Here is a 12,017-nt window from a genome sequence, read left to right on the forward strand (position 1 = left end):
AGGCAAAGCCCCACCTTATCTCAGCTCACTGGTCACTATAGCAACACCCACCCGTAGCACACGCTCCAGCAGGTATATCTCCCCAAAGCCAACACCTCGTTTGGACACCTTTCCTTCCAGTTCTCTGCTGCCAATGACTGGAATGAATTGCAAAAATTACTGAAGCTGGAGACTTATAATCTCCCTCACTGACTTTAAGCATCAGCTGTCAGAGCAGCTTACCGATCACTGTACCTGTACACAGGCCATCTGTAAATAGCACACCCAACTACCTCATCCCAATACTGTTATTTATTTTTTTGCGCCCCAGTAGCTCTACTTGACTGTACGTTTGTTTATCCCTTGTGTAACTCTGTTGTTGTTTATGTTGCACCGCTTTGCTTTATCTTGGCCAGGTCGACGTTGTAAATGAGAACATGTTCTCAACTTGCCAACCTGGTTAAATAAAGGTTAAATAAAAATGTATTTAAAAAATAATAATAATGTATTTGAGAGACCAGTGCTCATTGAATATAGTGTACAAAATATTAGGAACACCTTCCTTATGAGTTTGACCCCCTTTGCCCTCAGAACAGCCTCAATTCATTGGGCATGGACTCTACAAGGTGTCGAAAGCTTTCCACAGAGATGTTGGCCGATGTTGACTCCAATAATTCCCACAGTTGTGTCAAATTGGCTGGATGTCCTTCGGGTGGTGGAGCGTTCTCAATACACACAGGAAGCTGTTTGAGCGTGAAAATCCAGCAGCATTGCAGTTCTTGACATACTCAAACCAGTGTGCCTGGCACCTACTACCATACCCTGTTCAAAGACACTTAAATATTTCCTATTGCACATTCACACTCTGAATGGCACACATACACAATCCATGTTTAACCTGACCTCCTTCCTTTCATCTACACTGATTGAAGTGGATTTAAATCAATAAGGGATCATAGTTTTCACCTGGATAGTCTGTAATCGGAAGAGGTGTTCCGGAAGTTTTGTACACTCACTCGGTGTAGTTTACATGTTGTCCTCAATCTAACCCAACCCCGTCTGTTTTGCCCCATAGTCGTGCACCTGTCAGTTTTGTTGCTAAACAAACCAACCCGTCTATTGGAGAAGCAGTGTCTATACTCATATTGTACTGTCTTTGATAAAAAACCTCAACAACCTTTTCTCGCAACCATGTCAGAGATCACGTGATACAGGCAACAACCAAAAAACGTCACATACATTAACCAAATTCATCGAAGGTGTTTGAAGGCCCAAAGCACCTTTAGCGCCTAGCTAGCTATTCCATCCGACACCGTGGGGGTAAGTGTGGATTTAAGAGTTTAGAAAATATGATCCATTTACTCTGCCATGTCAAAACACAGACATCTATTCAAATATCTGAACACAGGGATTAGAGTTATTGTATTGTGTTGACACATGCCTCGTCCTAAACAAAGTTTAGCTGTCTAATATTAGCTAGCTAACGTTTGATAGCTTGTTAGCATAGTAGGAAGACATTGGTTCCCAGTGGCGCGAGCTAGAGAGCTAGCATATCAACTTGTTACACTCGAGCTGCAATTTCAGTGTGTCCATGTAGAGTTGTAAATGCAACATTTTTTTTGTTTTGGTACATTTTCGTACAAATAAATTATTAGCTACTGGACCATGTGTAACGCGAAGCCTCATGGAAAAAGTGCTGTATCTCGTTAAATATAGGGGTTGACTGGACTTCCAATTGCATTGCATATGTGCTGATACTATAGCACGCTATAACTGCAGCAATACGGTGTGTACAGTTGGATCACTTCCATTAGGCAGGTTTCCATTGGCCCAGGTTTATTCGACAACGCAATTTCGCAAATAAAGTAATTGCAACATGTATTTGAAACGGTAGATATAATGGATATTTTCTAAATATCGACAACATTTGTATTCGTATGAAGACAAATCCACACGTCAAACTAAATTTCTGTATTGGTGGGGTCAAGGTGTTATAAACATTGACTGATTGACTTATATGAACTGTAACTCAGTAAAATCGTTGACATTCTTGCATGTTGCGTTTATATTTTTGTAAAGTATTCTCTATGTGAACTAATTGTTGACAAAAAGACACGATGACGTGTTTCTGCACGTGAGTTTAGCTAGCCAACGTCGCCATGACATCGCTTAAGAGCGTCATCTGGGATTTCTATTGGAAAAGCAGTTTCTGATTGTCTTGGATACTCGGCTTCGTCATTGTTTTTCAACCTGGACTCTGGGGTAGACGTAACATAGTAAATGTACATTTGTCTCTTTCCCTGTGGTAGGATATGTTACATTTCGTAAGGGAAGGAATTTAATTTGTGGATGTCCGTCATCCATTTCACATGATATGTTATAAATTAGAATTTGTATATGTCATTTGCAATACGTATATCCTACAAATTGCAATGTATTGTGGCTAACTTTATCTAGGTGGCTAATGTTAGTTAGATGGCTAACATTAGTTAGTTTAGGGGTTTATGGTTAGGGTTAAGTTTAGGCGTAAGGTTTTAGCTATAACATGCAAAGTAGAACGTTTCCTAAAATGCTGCATTTGTCTGCGATGAGATTCGAAAGCTCAACTTTTGGCTTGCTAGACTTTTACGTTATGCGCCTACCCATCCACCCCGACCAACCAACCTCCTTTCATGTTTGCCTTAAGTAACTTTGTCTTATTAACCATGCCAAATGTAACATATCACACTAATTTGAGTGTCCTGGATTTATTTTTACTATGTTATGCGTAGTCTGAGACCAGGCTGATTTTTCAGCCTAGTCACTTTTGGCAGGTATTGTTCTGAAGCTACATCACACCAGCAGCACCTCTTGTGGCTTCTTCTATTGATTGATACTGTATTTTGAGCAGAGCTCTATGGTCTCTTGTCAAAAGTAGTGCACTGTAAAGTTGAAAGGGTGCCATTTGGGACACAAACACTGCCCATTAACCTGTTTTTCTCCTCTTGTTATTTCAGCGTATAATCACCAACACAGAGAACATACTGCTATGGCAGAACCAGATGTACAATTTAAGGTGAGTCTTTGACTGTGTCTTATGGCACCCTACTCCCTATATAGTGCACCACTTTTGTCTAGGGCCCATAGGGCTTTGGCCCCATTAAGCATTGCCTGATGTGAACTATTCCTTGAAGAAAAGAGATCTCAGAAGACCTAAGATTAATAATTGATGACTTGGATAAAGCTGGAAAGGGTTACAAAAGTATCTCTAAAAGCTTTGATATTCATCAATCCATGGTTGGACAAATTGTCTATAAATAGAGAAAGTTCAGCACTGTTGCTATTTTCCCTAGGAATGGCCGTCCTACAAAGATGACTGCAAGAGCACAGCGCAGAATGCTTAATGAGGTTAGGAAGAATCCTTGAGTGTTAGCTAAAGACTTACAGAAGACTCTGGAACATGCTAACATCTGTCATCAAAAAGAAAGGAGGACCAAGGCACTCTTCATATAATTAATTAAAATGCCATTATTGGTATGGCATGTTCAATAGAAACAACGTTTTTTTTTTTTTTTAAACCGACACGTTTCGGCTATATGGCCTTCATCAGGGAGTACAAAAAAAAGAATACAATGTCCTCTTTTGAACAGCTTTTCCAATTAGCCCTAATTGGAAGAGGGAGTGGTTGCAAAATTGATTAGACACACCTAGTAAGCAATACTATACACATTAAAAGGTGAAATACTGTAGCTGTAATCATAAAAATACAACTCCAAGCTAGAAGGATCAGAACACTTAGAAAGGTAGTTCTAACCTTAAATGTGACTGGGAGAAGTGTCAAGAATAAGAAAACAAAATATTCCATATTACACAAGAACACAGAAAAACATGAACAACAGTCTAAACATAGCTGAGGGCAATTGAGCAAAATGTCCACTAGATGACAGCAAATGGACCTATCACGACCCTACAGGAAGGGTGAGAAATCCATATCTTCATTTAAACCAGGGTATTTAGTGGCCTGTAGTCTGTAAATCCAAAAACTTTCCCTTTGGTTTCAATGTTTAAGACGGTCCCCTTTTCTAATAGAGGCCGGAATATGATCAATACCCTTAGCTTGTAGGGAGGCAGGGTTTCCATGGTGTAAGGACTTCTAGTGCCTTGCCATGGGGTAGTCTTCATTGCCTACCCGTATGGCATACTTGTGTTCCGCTAAGCGGTCTTGAAGGCGTCTCTTTGTCCGTCCAATGTAGAACACCACTGTGGACATTTCAATCTGTAGATGACATGAGTGGTTTTACAGTTAATGAAATGCTTGACGTAATACTCCATTTAGGAAGCTGTGTCAACAAAATACTTCTTCTGTGCAATATTTCTGCAATGGTTACATTTTAAAAGAGCCCTTGGGTTTGTGGTCAAGCCAAGTTTTTTTGAGAGTCACCCGGAAGATAACTGTGGACTAATTCTGCGGACTCTTTGGAATTGGCCTTATGGAATATTCTCTTTTATCCTTTTGGGGTGAAAGCTGTCTGCCCTCAGAATGGTATTCCCATCTGTAGGCTTCCAAAAGATTGATGTGTGCAAACAACCTTTGTCATTTTACTAATGTCGAGGTCCAAAAAAATGAATGTTATCCTTGCTGTACTCCATAGATAGATAGTTTGATGTTAGGGTTAATGTTGTTAAGGTATTGGTGGAAGGAAACATGTTCATCTTCTGAGCCGGACCAAAACAGGCAAACATCATCAATATAGCGTCTCCACCATATAATCCGGTCAAAGAAATGGTTATTAGAAGGATCCAAAATAAAGTCATTTACCCAAGTTCAAACCAACGTAGGAAGGGCTGTAGCTCCCATGGCACACCCTGTGTTAACGAGTCTACGATACTTAAAACACTAAACAAGAATGGTTTTCTTGGGAGGACACCATGGAAGAAGCCACTGCTGTCCAGGAAAAAACATTGCTGCAAGTCTTAAGTTTGCAAAAGAGCACCTGGATGTTCCACGGCGCTACTGGCAAAATATTCTGTGGACAGCTGAAACTAAAGTTCAGTTGTTTGGAAGGAAGGAATACAACAACACTGTCTGGAGAGAAAAAAGGCACCCCACAACAACAACACCTCATCCCAACTGTAAAATATGGTGGAGGGAGCATCATGGTTTGGGGCTGCTTTGCTACCTCAGGGCTTGGACAGCTTGCTATTGTCGACGGAAAAAGGAATTCCCATGTTAATCAAGACATTTTGTAGGAGAATGTAAGGCTCTGTCCGCCAATTGAAGCGCAACAGAAGTTGGGTGATGCAACAGGACAACGACCCAAAACATAGAAATAAATCAACAGAAGAAAATACGCCTTCTGGAGTGACCCAGTCATAGTCCTGACCTCAACCCAATTGAGATGCTGTGGCATGACCTTGAGTGGTTCACACCAGACATCCCAAGAATATTGCTCAACTGAAAAAGTTTTGTAAAGAGGAACGGTCCAAAATTCCTCCTGACCATTGTTGTGCAGGTCTGATACGCAACTACAGAAAATGTTTGGTTGGGGTTATTGCTGCCACAGGATGGTCAACCAGTTATTAAATCCAAGGGTTCACATGCTTTTCCCACTGTGAATGTTTACACGGTGTGTTCAATAAAGACATGAAAACGTATAATTGTTTATTAGTTCAGCAGAAATGTGTTTGTCTATTTTTGTGACTTAGATGAAGAGCAGATCAAATTTTATGACCAATTTATGCAGAAATTCAGGTAATTCCAAAGGGTTCACATACTTTTTCTTGCCACTGTATATAGGTGTCATTTGGGATGCACACTTTGGTTTGGAATTGCTCCTTCGTCTAGCACTAACCAGTACTACATTGGTGTTTAGTTGCTATTCCTTTTGACCAATGTGTTCTTTTAATTACTACCCGTGTTTCAGCTAGTGTTGTGCGGAGATGGAGGCACAGGAAAAACCACCTTCGTGAAGAGGCATTTAACGGGAGAGTTTGAAAAGAAATACGTTGGTGAGTTTCTCAGAGTCTAGACGGTCCTCTGTCCCCCTTCTCTCTCTCAGCTTTTACGTACCTCTTCTTTTTCGTCTTTGTCTTCTGCTTCTTCTCCTTCATAACACCACCATACCTTCCATCAATAATCAGACTTAATTCTCTCCTGAGGGAAATTTAGTTTGCAGGCCAACTTTATAATTGTAGACTTAAAAAGACGCAATGATGTGTTTCTGCGCATGAATTTAGCTAGCCAACGTGGAAAAGCCGTTTCTGACTGTCTTGGATACTAGGCTTCATTGTTTTTCAACCTGGACTCTGGGGTAGACGTAACATAGTAAATGCACATTTGTCTCCTTCCCTTTGGTAGGCTATGTTAAGGGAAGGACATTTATTTGTGGATGTCCCTCATCCATTTTGCATGATATGTCACGAATTACAATTCATATATGTAATTTGCAATACTTCTATGTTACGAATTACAATTTATTGTGGCTAACTTTAGCTAGGTGGGTAGCGTGATATAAAAAAAAAAATGCAATCCATACAAGAGTATAAACCATTCTAGATCCCTGAACCATGGCTGACCTGCCCCTTGCTCACCCTTCTCTTCCCCCTGTAGCGACTCTGGGAGTAGAGGTGCACCCCTTGGTCTTCCACACCACTCGAGGGACCATCAAGTACAATGTCTGGGACACAGCCGGCCAGGAGAAGTTTGGGGGGCTCAGAGATGGCTACTACATACAGGGTACGTCACATTTGTGTGGGTCACATGTCCGTGTGTTGTATTGTAGTAGAAACACAGTAGGTCACATCCTGTCCTCAGATCTCTACACAATCTTACCCTCTGGTGCAAAATGACTTGGATGGGTACGGACTCCACATATTTAACGATTATCTGATACATTCGATTACTCTCCCCCTTCCACTCTTCTCTCTCCAGCCCAGTGTGCGATCATCATGTTCGATGTCACATCTCGCGTCACCTACAAGAACGTTCCCAACTGGCACCGCGACCTGGTGCGCGTCTGCGAGAACATACCCATAGTCCTGTGCGGAAACAAGGTGGACATCAAGGACAGGAAGGTCAAAGCCAAGAGCATCGTGTTCCACCGCAAGAAGAACCTTCAGGTAACTGTGGCAACGCCAGCCCGACGCACATGTTAAGATAGGTGTGTTAGTTGACAGGTTAAAAAAAACACTGTCTCTACAAGTATATACAGTTGAAGTCGGAAGTTTACATACACTTAGTTTGGAGTCATTAAAACTCGCTTTTTAACCACTCCACACATTTTTTTGTTAACAAACTATAGTTTTGGCAAGTCGGTTAGGATGTCAACTTTGTGCATGACACAAGTAATTTTTCCAACAATTGTTTACAGACAGATTATTTCACTTATAAGTCACTGTGTCACAATTCCAGTGGGTCAGAAGTTTACATACACTAAGTTGACTGTGCCTTTAAACAGCTTGGAAAATTCAAGAAAATTATGTTGAGGCTTTAGAAGCTTCTGATAGGGAAATGTACATTATTTTACTCAATTGGAGGTATACCTGTGGATGTATTTCAAGGCCTACCTTCAAACTCAGTGCCTCTTTGCATGACGTTATGGGAAAATCAAAATAAATCAGTAAAGACCTCAGGAAAAAAAATTGTAGACCTTCACAAGTCTGGTTCATCCTTGGGAGCAATTTCCAAACGCCTCAAGGTACCATGTTCATCTGTACAAACAATAGTACGCAAGTATAAACACCATGGGACCACGCAGCCAACATACCCCTCAGGAAGGAGATGCGTTCTGTCTCCTAGAGATGAACGTACTTTGGTGTGAAAAGTGCAAATCAATCCCAGAACAACAGCAAAGGACCTTGTGAAGATGCTGGAGGAAACCGGTACAAAAGTATCTATATCCACAGTAAAACAAGCCCTATATCAACATAACCTGAAAGGGCCTCTCAGCAAGGAAGAAGCCACTGTTCCAAAACCGCCATTAAAAAAGCCAGACTACGGTATTCAACTGCACATGGGGACAAAGACTGTACTTTTTGGAGAAATGTCATCGGGTCTGATGAAACACAAATAGAACTGTTTGGCCATAATGACCATCATTATGTTTGGAGGAAAAAGGAGGAGACTTGCAAGCCGAAGAACACCAACCCAACCGTGGAGCACGGGGGTGGCAGTATCATTTTGTGGGGGTGCTTTGCTGCAGGAGGGACTGGTGCACTTCACAAAATAGATGGCATCATAGATGGCATCAAAGTTGTGTCAAAATGGCATAAGGACAATGCGGTCAAGGTATTGGAGTGGCCATCACAAAGCCCTGACCTCAATCCAATATAAAATTTGTGGACAGACCTGAAAAAGCGTGTGCGAGCAAGCAGGCAAACAAACCTGACTCAGTTACACCAGCTCTGTCAGGAGGAATGGGCCAAAATTCACCCAACTTATTGTGGGAAGCTTGTGGAAGGCTACCCAAAACGTTTGACCCAACTTAATCAATTTTAAAGACAATGCTACCAAATACTAATAGACTGTATGTAGACTTATGACCCACTGGGAATGTGATGTACGAAATAAGCTGAAATAAATCCTTATTCTGACATTTCACATTCTTAAAATAAAGTGGTGGTCCTAACTGACCTAAGACAGGGCATTTTTACTAGGCTTAAATGTCAGGAATTGTGAAACTGAGTTTAAATGTATTTGGATAAGGTGTATGTAAACTTCTGACTTCAACTGTATGCCTCAGCTGGAGTGCGGTGTCTGCAGTGTTTCTCCCTTCCTTGGTTCCTTTTTTTAGGTGGGAGAGCTAAAATAGCATTTAATTAGCCAAAATAGATTTGATTAGATAGTTTGGACACCATCTCATTCAAGGGTTTTTCTTTATTTTTTACTATGTTCTACATTGTAGAATAATAGTGAAGAGATCACTACTATGAAATTACACACATGGAATCATGTAGTAACCAAACAAGTATTTTATATTTGAGATTCTTCAAAGTAGCCACTCTTTGCCTTTTTGACAACTTTGCACACCAGCTTCATGAGGTAGCCACCTGGAATGCATTTGAATTAACAGGTGTGCCTTGTTAAAAGTTCATTTGTGGAACTATTTTCCTTAATGCATTTGAGCCAATCAGTTGTGTTGTGACAAGCTAGGTGTGGTATGTGGAATACCAAGTCCATATTATGGCAAGAACAGCTCAAATAAGCAAAGCAGATCACAATCACCTGACCTCAACCCAATTGAGATGGTTTTGGTATGAGTTGGACTGCAGAGTGAAGGAAAAGCAGCCAACGAGTGCTCAGAATATGTGGGAACTCCTTCAAGACTGTTGCAAAAGCCATCCAGGTGACTTCCTCATGAAGCTGGTTAAGAGAATGCCAAGAGTGTGCCAAGCTGTCATCAAGGAAAAGGGTGGCTACGTTGAAGAATGTAAAATATAATTTTTTGGTTACTGCATGATTCCATATGTGTTATTTCATAGTTTTGATGTATTCACTACTCTAAATTGTTGAAAAAAAAGTACAAATAAAGAAAAACCCTTGAATGAGTAGGTGTTTATAAACCTTTGACGTGTGTGTGTGTGTGTGTGTGTGTGTGTGTGTGTGTGTGTGTGTGTGTGTGTGTGTGTGACTGACACACTCCACCTCCCCATCAGTACTATGACATCTCAGCCAAGAGTAACTACAACTTTGAGAAGCCCTTCCTGTGGCTGGCCAGGAAGCTGGTAGGAGACCCCAACCTAGAGTTTGTGGAGATGCCAGCCCTCGCCCCCCCAGAAGTCGTCATGGACGCCTCCCTGGCTGCGCAGTACGAGAACGACCTTAAGGTGCGTACACGCATGCAGAAATCGTAGACACATGCAGAAGACACACACATGCAGAAGTTGCACACGCTATACACCGTACACACAGGCTGGGTCAGTGTTCGAGGTGTTATTTATTTTAATTGTTTTTATTTACATCAGGAACTTGCAAACAACTTTCATTTTACAGGTGATAAAAATAATGAATACACAATTTTTCCTCACGCCTCCAGGTTGCCGCAGAAACAGGGCTTCCAGATGAAGACGACGACCTTTAACCTGTGACCTCGTTGGCCTCCAGTGTTCTGGGAGCGTGCCCTATTGCTGACCTTTTTTAATTGTAAAAGCCTTCCCCCAATGTTTTTTTTGTGTGTTTCAAACTGAGAATGTGTGTCTGGTTGCGTGAAGATTTCAGTAGAGACCAACAGGAGTAGAAGTTTAGACTGCTCAAAGTAGGCATTACTCACACACACATACAAATGAAAGACTTTGTACGCTCGCTGTACGATACTGACTAAGGGTGATATGAAATCACACTAAATAAAAAGTATTTGAATACAAACTAGCTGCTGTGTCAATCCATGTGAACAGAATCGGTGTGTGAATGGAATTGAGCAAAAATCACACATCTACCTGGTTGATGTTTGACAGCCTTTTATTCTACAGAGGAGGCTCTGGTGTGGATGACAGGGATTGATAATTCATGTACAAGCTCCACAACATAAAGTTGAATAGTAAATACATGTGTACAATAATCCATTTGTACAGTGCCTTCAGAAGGTTTTCGTACACCTTGACTTATTCCACATGTTGTGTTGCCGCCTGAATTGAAAATTGGTTAAATCAACAACAAAAACCCATCTACACGCATCCCTGTATCACAACCGACAATGGTTGGGAGTCCCATAGGGCGGCGCACATTTTGGCCCAGCGTCAAGGGTTTGGCTGGTGTAGGCCATCATTGTAGAGAAGACTTGCCTAGTTAAATAAAGGTTCAATAAATTTAAAAAACACAATACCCTGTAATTACAAAGTGACAAATTTTTTATTTAAAAAATATATATAATTTATTTTTTACATAAGTATTCACACCCCTGAGTCAATACATGTTAGAATCACCTTTGGTAGTGATTACCCAGAAAGACTCATAAGTGTAAGTCTAAGAGCTTTGCACACCTGGATTGTACAATATTTGCACATTTGTTATTTAAATTCTTCAATATCTGTCAAGTTGGTTGTTGATCATTCCTAGACAGCCATTTTTAGGTCTTGACATGGGATTTATGTGGATTTAAGTCAACTGTAACTAGACCACTCAAGAACACTCCATGTCGTCTTGGTAAGCAACCAGTGTTTATTTGGCCTCTTTTTTTAGGTTATTGCCCTGATGAAAGGTGGATTTGTCTCCCAGTGTCTGTCGGACAGCAGACAACCAGGTTTTCCTCTGGGATTTTACCTGTGCTTAGGTCTATTCCATTTAGTTTTATCCTAAAAACAACTAGTCCTTGCCGATGACAATGCTTGAAAATATGAAGAGTGGTACTAAAGTGGCATTGGATTTGCCTCAAACATATCGCTTTGTATTTAGGAAATAAAGTTAATTTCTTAGCCACTTTTTTTTTTTCAATTTTAATTTAGTGCATTGCAAAAGGATGCATGTTTTTGGAATATTTTTATTCTGTGTACTCTTCCTTTTCACTCTGTCATTTAGGTTCGTTTTGTGGAGTAACTACAATGTTAATCTATCACAGACATTCAACTCTTAACTGTTTTGAAAAGGCACCGTCGGCCTCATGGTGAAATCCCTGAGTGGTTTCCTTCCTCTCCGGGAACTGTTAGGAAGGACACCTGTATCTTTGTAGTGACTGAGTGTATTGACCCACCATTCAAAGTGGGGAGGACGGGCTTGTGATGATGGTTGGAGCGGAATCTGTGGAATGGTATCAAATGAATCAGGCACATGGTTTCCATATGTTTGATACCATTCCATGTGGCTCATTTCCAGACATTATTATGAGCCTTCCTCCCCTCAGCAGCCTGCAGTGAACTTCACCATGCTCAAAGGGATATATTCAATGTCTGCTTTTTTTCTTTTTTAACAATCTACCAAAAGGTGCGCTTTTACGAGGCATTGGAAAACCTCAATGGTCTTTTTGGTTGAATCTGTGTTTGAAATGCATTGCTCTACTGAGGGACCTTACAATTATCTGTATGTGTGGAGTACAGAGATGAGGTAGTCATTCAAAAATCATGTTAAA

The 12,017-nt window shown here is 40.8% G+C and overlaps 1 protein-coding gene across 1 annotated transcript; it reads left to right on the forward strand.

The window, feature by feature from the left end:
- Positions 1–1,034: 1,034 nt before the first annotated feature.
- On the forward strand, positions 1,035–10,324 carry LOC112231829 (GTP-binding nuclear protein Ran). The gene is made up of 7 exons (XM_024398619.2): positions 1,035–1,299; positions 2,976–3,034; positions 5,883–5,967; positions 6,569–6,694; positions 6,890–7,077; positions 9,613–9,783; positions 9,993–10,324. The coding sequence occupies exons 2-7, from the start codon at positions 3,008–3,010 to the stop codon at positions 10,035–10,037; spliced, it is 642 nt and encodes a 213-aa protein (XP_024254387.1). The 5' UTR covers positions 1,035–1,299; positions 2,976–3,007; the 3' UTR covers positions 10,038–10,324.
- Positions 10,325–12,017: the final 1,693 nt, after the last annotated feature.

This window comes from Oncorhynchus tshawytscha, linkage group LG34 (assembly GCF_018296145.1).
Source record: "Oncorhynchus tshawytscha isolate Ot180627B linkage group LG34, Otsh_v2.0, whole genome shotgun sequence".
Taxonomy (NCBI): domain Eukaryota; kingdom Metazoa; phylum Chordata; class Actinopteri; order Salmoniformes; family Salmonidae; genus Oncorhynchus; species Oncorhynchus tshawytscha.

Excerpts from the sequence above, each read along its gene's own strand:
- LOC112231829 (XM_024398619.2), top strand. The coding sequence starts at position 3,008 with ATGGCAGAACCAGATGTACAATTTAAG. Across the intron at positions 5,968-6,568 it reads GTTTGAAAAGAAATACGTTG|CGACTCTGGGAGTAGAGGTG; the intron begins GTGAGTTTCTCA and ends TTCCCCCTGTAG. Across the intron at positions 9,784-9,992 it reads AGTACGAGAACGACCTTAAG|GTTGCCGCAGAAACAGGGCT; the intron begins GTGCGTACACGC and ends TCACGCCTCCAG.